The sequence below is a fragment of the Platichthys flesus genome, chromosome 8, assembly GCF_949316205.1.
Source record: "Platichthys flesus chromosome 8, fPlaFle2.1, whole genome shotgun sequence".
Taxonomy (NCBI): Eukaryota; Metazoa; Chordata; class Actinopteri; order Pleuronectiformes; family Pleuronectidae; genus Platichthys; species Platichthys flesus.
In genome coordinates, this window is record NC_084952.1 from 20964801 (window position 1) to 20976134 (window position 11334).

At 39.3% G+C, this 11334-nt stretch overlaps 1 protein-coding gene across 3 annotated transcripts; it reads left to right on the forward strand.

Moving 5' to 3' along the window:
- Positions 1 to 62: 62 nt before the first annotated feature.
- Positions 63 to 11115, forward strand: st3gal5 (ST3 beta-galactoside alpha-2,3-sialyltransferase 5). Of its 3 annotated transcripts, none has more exons than XM_062393653.1 (8): positions 63 to 158; positions 1115 to 1231; positions 4117 to 4237; positions 5546 to 5755; positions 7288 to 7412; positions 7681 to 7867; positions 8434 to 8592; positions 8835 to 11115. In XM_062393653.1, the coding sequence occupies exons 2-8, from the start codon at positions 1200 to 1202 to the stop codon at positions 9090 to 9092; spliced, it is 1092 nt and encodes a 363-aa protein (XP_062249637.1). In that variant the 5' UTR covers positions 63 to 158; positions 1115 to 1199; the 3' UTR covers positions 9093 to 11115. The 3 variants fall into 3 exon arrangements, with proteins under 3 accessions (XP_062249637.1, XP_062249638.1, XP_062249635.1); XM_062393654.1 differs by having other exon boundaries at positions 126 to 146; XM_062393651.1 differs by lacking the exon at positions 63 to 158 and adding an exon at positions 186 to 352.
- Positions 11116 to 11334: the final 219 nt, after the last annotated feature.

An 11334-nucleotide genomic window follows, 5' to 3' on the forward strand; every position in this document is an offset into this window, starting at 1 on the left:
GGCGTCTTTTGACGTCAGGACGGAAGTGATGACGAGCGTACTGGCTGCTGATTGGCTGATAAGAAAATGAAGCTGAGACTAGTCTGAAACAGCCTCAGTCCCGTGCTCATCGTCTAGTGGTGCGACGCGTGGGGGTCTGTGGCAGTGTGAGTAAACAGGTAAACATGGCGGGTCAATGCGTTTTTATGTTTTATTATTTGAGTGTTTGAAACTTAGACATGACGTCGTTTGGAGCCATTTGAAACGAAGCACGATTCGACAGCGTTTATCCTGAGGCCGAGCTATTCGGAACACTGCTGCAGAGCAACGTCTTGCTTACCGGGACATGGCAGGAAGTCAAGCATTTTAACCAGTAAGATTATCTTTCATGAAGAATTTGTAGTCACACAGTCCGGCTCCACACAGACTGCAGGAGGAGGCGGTATTCACACAGATCACGGCTCCAGCCTCGATCGAACCTGAGCTACGTGCTCTTCTATGTAAACACTTCGACCACCACAGTCCTGCAGCAGCTGCGTTCACGGCTTCTTACTTTGATCAAATCGATACGATTTCAATGACGGAGGATCTGTTGTTGTCTCGGTAGGACTAACATTAAGCCTTGTCGAACAGTGAACACATGCTGACTAAATGTGTACGTTGTGGGAATTGCACTCTAAGAACGTCTTCTTAAATGTGTATTACTTTGTTGACGTTAAAAGTTGCACAATAGAAAATACACTATTGCATTGATACCTATAAATTATCATTTATTAACAATGATCTTACACCTCGTTATAATGCAGTGCCGACGCTGTAAACTCGTCACACCTGCGATCGATTTTATTATTGTCATGCACATTATTTGTCCAGCCTAAATCCGGCGTTTAAGGTTAAAGAGTATACCACCTTACATGCATTTACGTTTACTATACAATACCTTACCCAATTACATTTGCTTATAGGTCCAAACATTAGAAATGCACTGCTGTGACACAACCTCTAATATTATCATAAACAACAAGAACAAGGTTATTCATTAAGGTACTGCTGTGTTTCAGTATTCTATCTTCCAGTGTTCACTAATGTGGCTAATGATTAGCTCACCACCAATGAACTGTGTCACTGTGTCCAGGACAAGATCCCTGATAGCCAGAGGGCCTCCGGCTGCAGCAAAGATACATGAAGACTTCCCAGAATCCAGTGTGAACGCGAACAACATGAGGCTTCCTCTACGCTGGGCAGCACACAGGTGATGTTCACAGAACACAAAGACTCCTCAGCTGTTATCTGTGAACCGGAGCATTGAGATAAACACAGCTCACTTGCTCTGCATTGTCTTAAAGGTCTTATAGAAGAACACCAGCGGCATTTATTGTAAAGATAAAGTATTGTCAATTTCTTAACATGTTCAAGACATACAAGGAATCGATAGACGTTTCCCACTCTCACACAGTGAAACATATAGAGTGCACAGGCACAACAGATAACACAAAACATTTCCTAATACTAAGTAAACATACCGATTTTTTTTTTTCAGGACAGCAGCATAAGGTTCTCTAAAGTGTAAACGTAGTGATTAAAGTACAAAGAGTAGAAAAAGTACAAGAGACAGTTTGTTGCAGAGTCCTGAGTGCTTTTTAGGGGGGGGGGGGGGGGGGATTTCAGCTTCCTGTCAGACTGCAGGATATGGCTGGTGGGAGTGAGGGGAGAGAATTTAGCTTCCTGACAGCTTGGTATATTTCTAGTTTTTTTTATTGCAGGTGCCTTTCAGTCACTTTTTTTTTTTAAATCGTACACACAGACACATTCATTACAGGTTTTCAGGACGCCTTTTTAAATGACTGGTTCCTGCTGCACCTGGTCCGCTGCTTGATAACGCAAGACGTTTATAGTTAACAGAAACAAATTAAGCAGCAACCATGATACGTTTAGGGAGTCATCAGATTAGTTTAGTAAAACAGTGACTGATTAACATAAAAACTGACAGGTAGCTATCCAGTCCCCAGGCTAAAGTAGTTTCTAGTTTCTGTATGTTTTGTGTAGCCTCTCATGTTTCTGTAATAACAACCAATGGAGTGAGCGTTATGCTGCATGTTCTCAAAAGCTGAACTCACCACTGAAAAGTTACGATTTGGTCTTCATATACATCCTGAGCTGCAGCTCATAAGTCTGAGTCTGTATGTAGTACCATATCTTTGTTAATGACTGATTGCTCCATATGTACATAGAAGAAATAAAGTAGGTTTAGAACAGCCATTCTAAGGATGCATGTTTTCCCTCTGATCTCACTGGTTTCCGACAGAGGTCGGATATAATGACCTCCTTCTGGGGCGTGTTCAGTGTGAAAACATGAAAAACAAAAGTGCAATGCACACCTTTCTTACATCCTGTATTAATGCTGCAGGCTTCTCAGCTGAACATCCTCTTACCTCTTGACACCCCACCTGACGTAAATGGTTATTATCTGCTGCAGAATAACATGTGGGAAATCCAGTGCGTCTGTGGATTGCAGTCAGTGGCTTTATTACCATCAGCATGTTTTCTGTTTAAGCAGGTTGTAGCATAGAGCAGATACAATTTTGTATCTGCTCTAATTTTCTTTTTTAGTAGAGGACACAAGTCAACTCAATGAGGAACTTCTAGCATGAACAGGTTCAAAAACACATTTACTTCAGCTTTCATATTGTTTGATCTTGCCCCAGGTCAATTTACGGTAAATAAGCAGCGAAACCTTCTTGAGTAATTTTTAGCATGCTGAAAGAGTTGAGCAGAGCTGTTTCACTTTTTTGTCAAAATGTAATTTATTGAAGTTTGAGATAGTGACTTACAGATGTGCTTGATTTCTCCCAAAAAGTTTACTTAATGTAACAATGGATTATTTAAAAGTAATTCTCTGTCGTGTATTCGTGTCCCAAAGGGTTTAACCTGAGCCAGGTCAAAGAACAATTTAAGAAATCATAATTTGTTACCTTCCCTGTGACTTTAAACCCCCAAACAACCTCTAAGAGTGTTTGTTTGCCTTTTTGCATTAAGCTTTCAAATGGCCAAACTATTGTGCTGCAAGCAATAAGTTTGTCAACCAAGTATTGGGCAGTTAACTGCTGATTTTACCCAATAAATCCTTTGAATGAGACTTCCTGTAGTACAGGTTATGCTGATAATTCACTGGTTTAAATGTACTCACTGTGCTGATCACAATCAGGCTGCTTGGAGAAAAAGCAGTCAGGCTGTGTTTCAGAAAATGATAAAGCTTTATACCTTTTTAAAAGATGCTAGAGCATTCAAAGTCAGCAAACCCCTTCACGGCTGTGTTTTGGAAACTATTATTAACCAACAGTCCTGGGGACTGGATATGTTCAGTTGGCAATCCCAATGATCAATCCTCGTAACACAACAGGCCATACCCACCCAGTCCTCAGCAGACAGCTTTCCTACTGGTTTTAATAGAGAAATAACATCAGTCTGTTAACTGGGAGACTCTTGATGTAGAACACCTGCTCAGATGGTACTGAGGTCCAAGGATATTTTTCAATAGATCAAATTATGTAATTAATCGGTTACAAATCTGATTGTTAAAGCTTAAACATTTATGATGAACTTACCTATTTCAAAAGAGCAGTGAGCTATGAGGAATATCTGGGAGTTTGAAGAGGGTGTCACTTGGCATTGTTCAGCCGTTTGTCAGACAGTTGGCAGATCCCGTTCCCACATGAGATCGGGCACATAGAGGAAGCTTCCACATCTCTTCAGTCTTATCTGTAAATCTGCATGTCCAAAGAAAACTACAGTTTCTGATTACTCCAATGCAGGGTCACAGAGCAGCCACAACGCCGTGCCCTCTGCCTAGAAATAGGTGATAAGGCATACGTAAATGATTTACAGGTGGCTTCCTGAATCCTGGCTGTATTTTGAAACTGCCACAGTAGTCTGGGTCTGTGTATGGACATTTTTCACAGCCATTCTCACTCAGATAGTACAGCATATCATCTGCTGTGATGATGTCAACCACAGTCATGTTATCCTTTACTTCAAGTAGTCAGCTCATCCTGTGCCGATATGTTGTTTGGAGCTGTCATTCAAGCAATGGTTAATAACGACTTTTACCTCCTCCCCCCCTTCTCTCTGTGTGTCAAGATGTGTGTTTGTGGTATGTGTGGTTTTAGGTTTGCTGGGCTTGGTGATGGTCTCTCTCCCACTAAATGGAAAACGGGCCAAGATTCCTCTGAACTGGCACGTGAGCGGTGTACATAAAAGGGTACGAATTAGGATGGAGCTTTCACATTTACTACAAACTCTTTACTAACACATCTGGAAATGCATATCACATTGCAATTCACATATGGTTGGCATGTGTGTACCGCTGTAAGTAGGTGGAAGATTGTCTACCCTGCAGTCAGTTACACATACCTCTTTAACACAAAGATTAGCCAGTATTACCAGGTCGATCCATTGCTATCGATCAGCGGTGGAGCTATAAAAGCCTGGGTCTACTGCAGAGTCATTAGACCCAGGAGTGAATGCTGATTGTATCCATTCCATTAACAGATACATTCCAGATATTATTGTTTTTTTTTACCTATGGGAAAGTGGCTGTAGTTACAGGAAATACCACAAACAATCATTTAGAAAAGTTATCACGGGGATTTCTCATGTTGGACTGAGGACGAGGTGGAACTGTGACTTACAAGTTTTAGAAACATGATTCATTCACTGCTGGTAGTCAAGATGTGACTGATAAGAACCAGATGGGGTGGTAGGTTCACCATGTCATTGTTTCCAAATGTATGAGTTTCTGGCCATCAAGACTAAAAAGAGACCAGTAGAGTTTTCACCGTTTTCTGTTTTAGGGGCTTGAAAACTGGAGTAGTGTGTTTCATTTTAAAACCAATCATAGTGCTGTTTAAGCCCTGATTAGAATTACTTATTTTGTTCCATTGAATTACTTAAGGGACTCAAATTAAACATTCTGTCAGGAAAATGTGAAGAGCTGGAACAGAATGATGGGTGGGTTTGTCTGGCGTGGTTGAAAACACAGCTTGAGCAGCATACTTACCATGTCCCACTGTTAAAGGTTAGCCTATTCAAAGAGCAGTGTGTGACAGTTGGACATTGATGAGCATAGTAAATGATGCACCACACTTTCTACACAAGGCTGAGAGATTGTTAAGTATTTTGTTTGACTTTTGATCAAGGTAACTGATATGCTTTGTCCAACTTATTATGTTTCTTCACTGGTTGTGCAGTGTTAATTTGACACTGCCGGTTTTCAGCAAAGAAGATACAATGTGTCTTGGCAGGGCTCATTTTAATCCTTCACATATTTAACCAGTGGGAATTTTTATTACATTAATGTATTACATCCATGTCAACTAAAATTCACGCTCGTATATTAAGAACCTAATTACTAAAATGGTGGAAATAATATTAACGTTACTGTCTGGGAACTAAAATGACCTTTAGAAACCTGAGGTAAATTAATTGGATTATAACTGCAAGATCTGTTGCAGTAAGTTAATCTCAGTGTAATTACATGTCATCATTTTAACCTCTGTGTTATTTGCAGCTGGTGCATGAGCATGTGCACAAAGTTCTAGAGGCGCAGTGTCAGCCCGGCCACACTCGGAAGAACTTGTTAACTCGACTCCCTGCTTCCAGCCATGCGACTCAGCCCTTCTTGTGGAAGGATGTGCCCCTCCCTGATCAGCTTTCCCTGTATCCACCTCCGTTTGGGTTAAAAGGCGTTGGCAGCAAAGTGGAGGATGTTCTGAAGCTGGTGAATACAACTTCTTTGTCTCTGTCTTTTGTCTTATCTAGTTTTTATTTGATGATTATATTCAGGGTATCCTTAATTACTTAAAAGTACATTCCTGACCATTTGAATGGAGTTTGAGTAAATGGAAATGACCCTGAAATACACCAAAAACTTTTCCTGTCATATAAATAGTTATGGATGATGTGTGATCCTACCCGATTACTACAATCTGCAAATACTACTTTACTTATCCAATTATTCATCGCGGAATTATTGATGCTGAGAAATTGCTTGAGTGGATTCCATTAATCTACAGAATGATTCATCTTAATTTAAAATTGAAACACGTCTTTGTTTTATTTTAGTTTGTGTTGTAACAATATCCGATTTTGACTACAAGATTAACCAAAGGATTCAAAATAACAATGTCGTTGTGATACGTATAGAAAACATTGACATATATCGGTCAAATCTTTTTTTACATTTTTTTTATTTTGTGTTTTGTATATTTTTTGAAAAGTATAAATACACAAAATACTGACCAAGTGTTCTTTGGAGTTTGACACTGATCATACATAAACAAAGAAAGAAATAGAAATTATTTAAGAGGCATTGGAAAATTTACACTATTATCTTAGGTTTATAATTTACATAAGGGATTTAGAGATTTATTGAAACACTTAAAATTTGAGGCATAATTAAATTTATAGATACCTTTTAATCCTCACAGTAAACACCCTCGCTGAGCATTTTATATGGAACACACTCAGTAACACTCATACTGTGCTGGTTCAGGCCTATCTTGTCAAAACAGCCTCAGTTTTTGGTGTAATGGATTCCTAAATATGAGTGACATTGTTCATGTATTATATAGCTGGACTTAACAGGTTATTGAAAATGATATTAAAATGTTGGCACTGAGAGACTGATAAAGGATTGGAGCATGTAACTGTAATTGAAGTAAACATGGAGTTGTTGAGGCTAATTTACCTGAGGTATGACAATAAAGGCATTCTGTTATGTTCTGTTCTATCCTGTCTGAAAGGTGATTTCTACATTGTACAGCCAACTAAAAGATCAAAAATAACATGAATAAATCATATTCATATAGTAAATTTTAAAACACAGTTACAGTATGCTTTAAAAGTTCAAATGAAAAATTCCAGGCAAACAATCGGAAAAGTTAAGAAAGCAAACAACATAAAACTATTCAAGGCATTTGAAGACAGGCCAGCATTCGAGAAAAAATCATTAGGAAATGTTATTAATGCTTTAAAACCAAAAACAATATAAAATAAAATATAGAATAGTTAGAAGAGAAGGTAAGATAATAGATGGTAAGATCAGAACTACGTTTAAAGCTTTTAACGAAAGGTGAATCCCTGAGAAAGCAAAAACTAAAAAGAAAAGTCTTCAAGAGAGGACTAAAAGAGGATAAGGAGTTAGTTGTACATAGAGTCTCTTCTGGGTAAAAAACTAAACAAAACATCAGTACAATGTACATGTCAGTAAAGCACCAATCTAATGTTTCTCTCTGTGTTTTTCCTGAACAGCTGGAAAACTCTCACTCTGCTCAGCCATCAGATAAATGTCGGCACTGTTTGGTCATGGGGAACGGAGGCATACTCAGAGGCCTGGAGCTCGGCCGCCTGATAGACAGATTTGACACCATCATCAGGTTAGAAACTTAAATGCAATGATATGACTGTATTCAGGAGAACGGACCAGAGGAGTGTTGATACTATAACCTGCTGAGTTACCAAAAACATGCTTGACTAGAAAAAAACTTGCTGTGAATCCAAGTTTCAATTTGACAGTAGTGCCTTGAGTTCTGGTTATCTGTATTCATCACTGACACTTACTGTCATGCAGAATCAATAGAGCCACAAGATAATAAATAACATTCAAAAGCAGCCCCTCAATAACTCTGTGTCCCCATCCTTCAGGTTAAACAGTGGTCCCATGGGAGAGTTCAGTGTCGATGTTGGAAATCGAACCAGCATCAGAATGAGTTACCCAGAAAGCACGCCGCTCCGCTGGGTGGATACAGACCCTCACACTCTGTTTGTTGCTGTGGTATATAAAAGTGTGGACATCAGGTGGTTGTCTGCTATGATCAACAAGCACGCTGTGGTGAGTGGAGTGTGTGTCTGTTTGGACTCATTTGATCAATCTTGTCTATGAAATTGCTGAGCCTGTTGTGCAGCGTCAGTGTTGAGATGTTATTCAAGTGATCAGAAACACAAAGTACAGTTTTGGACCCTTGCATAAAGTGAGGTTCAGAGGTTGCTTTAAAGAAGACTGTTTGCTGGAGGTTACAACTTGAGACCATGTCGATGAAAGTTAAAGAAACAATTTTTCTCTTATCTTAATTATGTAAATTGTTAAAACGCAGAACTTCAACACTGGAGAGAAACTACAGATGAGAGGTAAAGAACATTTAGAATGTTAAACGTGAGCAAATAGTAGGGAAACAAAATCACCTCAATCTTGTAAATATAGCTTTAGATTTAAATTGTTTCCATGGATTATATACACACAAGTGTTGCCAAATACAGAACTCCTTTCATAATAACCTTCAAAGACTAGACTAATCACCTCTATTCAGTCCAACCTCTGTTTGTATAAATAATTACTAGATCACATCAAAGTACAAAGGTGGCTCAGTCTCATGGACATGCCTGTGCTTTGTGTTGCAGTCTCTGTGGAACAGATTATTCTTTTGGCAGAAGGTTCCAAATCAAATCCCCCTTGAGCTGCGGAGTTTCAGACTTTTAAACCCACATGTCATCAGAGAGACGGCAATTGACCTGCTGAAGTACCCTCCACCCAGACCACGCCTGTGGGGCTGGGACCAGGTAACCTACCAGGAAGGACGTCTGTCTGTTTTTGTCTCTGTCTCTAAGTCTCTCTTTCTGATGTATTGAAATCATGAAGCAGACAAGAAGCTATATACCTTAAAGACTGTTACTGACGGTTTTCTGTTTAAACACGTGTAAACACAGATGTAATATTAAACAATAGAAAACCAGCCAATAAACACTGTAGCAATAATGTTTACGTATTTACTAACAGTGGAGGGCGGTGTTGTTGTTTGCAGAATGTGCCGACCCTGGGTGTCTCTGCGCTGAACTTAGCCAGTCTGTTGTGTGATGAGGTCAGCCTGGCAGGCTTTGGCTACAACCTCTCCCAGCAGGCGGCGCCACTGCACTACTACGACCACCTCCCCATGAGTGCCATGCTGAACCAGAAGATGCACAACGTGGACAGAGAGACAGAGTTCCTACAGGGCCTTGTGAGAGAGGGAACCATCACTGACCTGACAGGCGGGATTCACTGCTCCTTCTGCTCGAGCTGACCTCCTGACCTCTGAGTAAGAACGGTTGCTTTTCAAGAACAAGGTGCATCCTGTCTGGATAAATACAAAGCATCGACACGACCAACGTATATGCAGGAGAAGGAAGGAAATGGATGAGAGAAAAAACTTAGCATGAAGTCTGAATCTAGTCTTAATTCCTATAATATTGCTTCTTGAAGAACAAAGGACATAGAAACAACAAAAAAGCAACTGTTGCAATATTATTAATACCTAATGTTTGTTATATGTGTGTGGTCCTTGAGACATCTACTGTATCAGGCACCACCAAAGAAGGAACAGAACAGTTTTACGTGCTTGGGGGGGTTTGTGTCTGTCTGTCTGTCTGTCTGTGGACGGATTTGTTACTGCAATAGCGTCAAAACTGTGCAAGATAAAGTCACTGAATATCACAATTCATTTTGGTCAAAATGAAGGCAGAGTTCAGATACATGTACTCTCTATAAACAGATTCTACATGTGAATGTGCAAAATCTTTCTGCAAAGGACAAGATTGGGGGGCATGAAGCCTTCTGTTTTTTTGTTTCTAGATTGACCAGACACATGTCAGCAGGATTTAGTTCCCCGCAGATAAATAGTCCTTGTGGAGAGCAAAAGAGGTGTAACACATGGACTCTCTGCTTTATAATTTATCCGTGTTATGAGATGAGCCAAAATGTTGTCTGGACCTAAAACACCCTTGTATTTTGGTTGGAGAAACATTCTACTTGTTTGATAAAGAGATCTGTTGGACTGTTTAAGGCAGACCGCAGTCTTGGCCCTGATATCAGCTGTCTACACAAGTACACCCATAATATTGGCTGTTTCCCCCAGAGGCTACTTACACATTAAGCGATGGGCTAGATTGAGATGGAACTCAGTGCTCATTATTATAGTCTATGTTTATTATGGACCCCAAACTGTACCTTTTGCAGATAGTATACACCATGGGTTCAGACCTTGTGCTGTCTGTCCCTAGGGATCCAATCACAAGTGCACTGTTCCACATTCTTCTGTACACACCAACTTCTCCTGTGACCACTGCTCTTTCTGCAAATACAGATGTACACATTTTTTATTTCTGTTTGTAAAGACCAAATATTGTTTTTATCCAGCCTTTTATCAATAGGTTTGTGTTGGGAGGGGCTGAGTTAATATGTTCTTATTTGCAGCTGTACAATGATATAAGATTTTTACCCAAATACAAAATCAATATGTGGTTAATATCAGTGTTAAAGATGCAGCGGTGTCCAAAAATAATTATGGTTTGTTGTAGTGGGTTAAAGACGTCAGCTGAGTTGATGGTCCTCCATATGTGACCAAGGAGGCACTCAGGACGGATTTTAACACCAGGGCTGAACGGGGTCACCCACTTCTGAATTTGAGACTTTTTTTCACTACTTGTTTTGACACTCGCAACTTTATTTAGCAGTCTTCCAATGGAGCTGGTCTATGAGAAAAAAGATTAAGTTTATCCTTCATTTTTTTAAATTGATGTAAAGTTTGTATCATTTTATTGTTTGTCATTTAGTTGATGATATTTCAGCTGAACACATACTTATGTGATGACTTTTAAAATGCATATGGATCCATGATTTATTCCTGAAGCCTTACATTTCCTCATTGTCATTTGACATCAAGGAGTTCTTCATTTGCTTCCTTTTCAAGCGAGATGGTCAGTTCTTGTTACGAGTGTCGAAGACCAAATACAACTGACACCAGGACGGGCAAATTATAAAACAGATCGGATATAAAGATCTGTTTTAAAATTGACAAGAAACTTAGTCTTAAATTAAATGGACAATAATTTGTCTGTGTGTGACCAGCAGAATGAAATGAATGCACCGATCTGCAAGACGACTCAAAAGCTCCAAGAAAGACAAATTCTCTGATGTGGTGTTCTTTTTTTGTGATTGTCATCTCCTTCTATTTATTGCACTTTTGTTAGATGTTATTTTTATCACTGCACATCCACTGGAAATATATGAATTATTACACTGTGAGTAAATGCTTTATTTGTGCATGATTCATTTTCAATGTTTTTTTTTATGTTATATCTTTTATTACATCTCATTCCTTCTTTACACCATGAAATATATCTCTCATTTTGCAGGAGTTGGTTAATTCTGTAAACTTTTGTGTTGAATGTGCCGCAAGGAATTCATGTACAGTAAGTGTAAAAGAGAGACTGCGTGGTTCAGGTCACTCCAGGTTAAATATTACTATTACTGCAAATATCAGCAGC

Coding starts and splice junctions, on each gene's coding strand:
- st3gal5 (XM_062393653.1), top strand. CDS start 1,200: ATGAGGCTTCCTCTACGCTGGGCAGCACACAG. Junction 7,868..8,433: donor TGATCAACAAGCACGCTGTG/GTGAGTGGAGTG, acceptor TTTGTGTTGCAG/TCTCTGTGGAACAGATTATT. Junction 8,593..8,834: donor GCCTGTGGGGCTGGGACCAG/GTAACCTACCAG, acceptor TGTTGTTTGCAG/AATGTGCCGACCCTGGGTGT.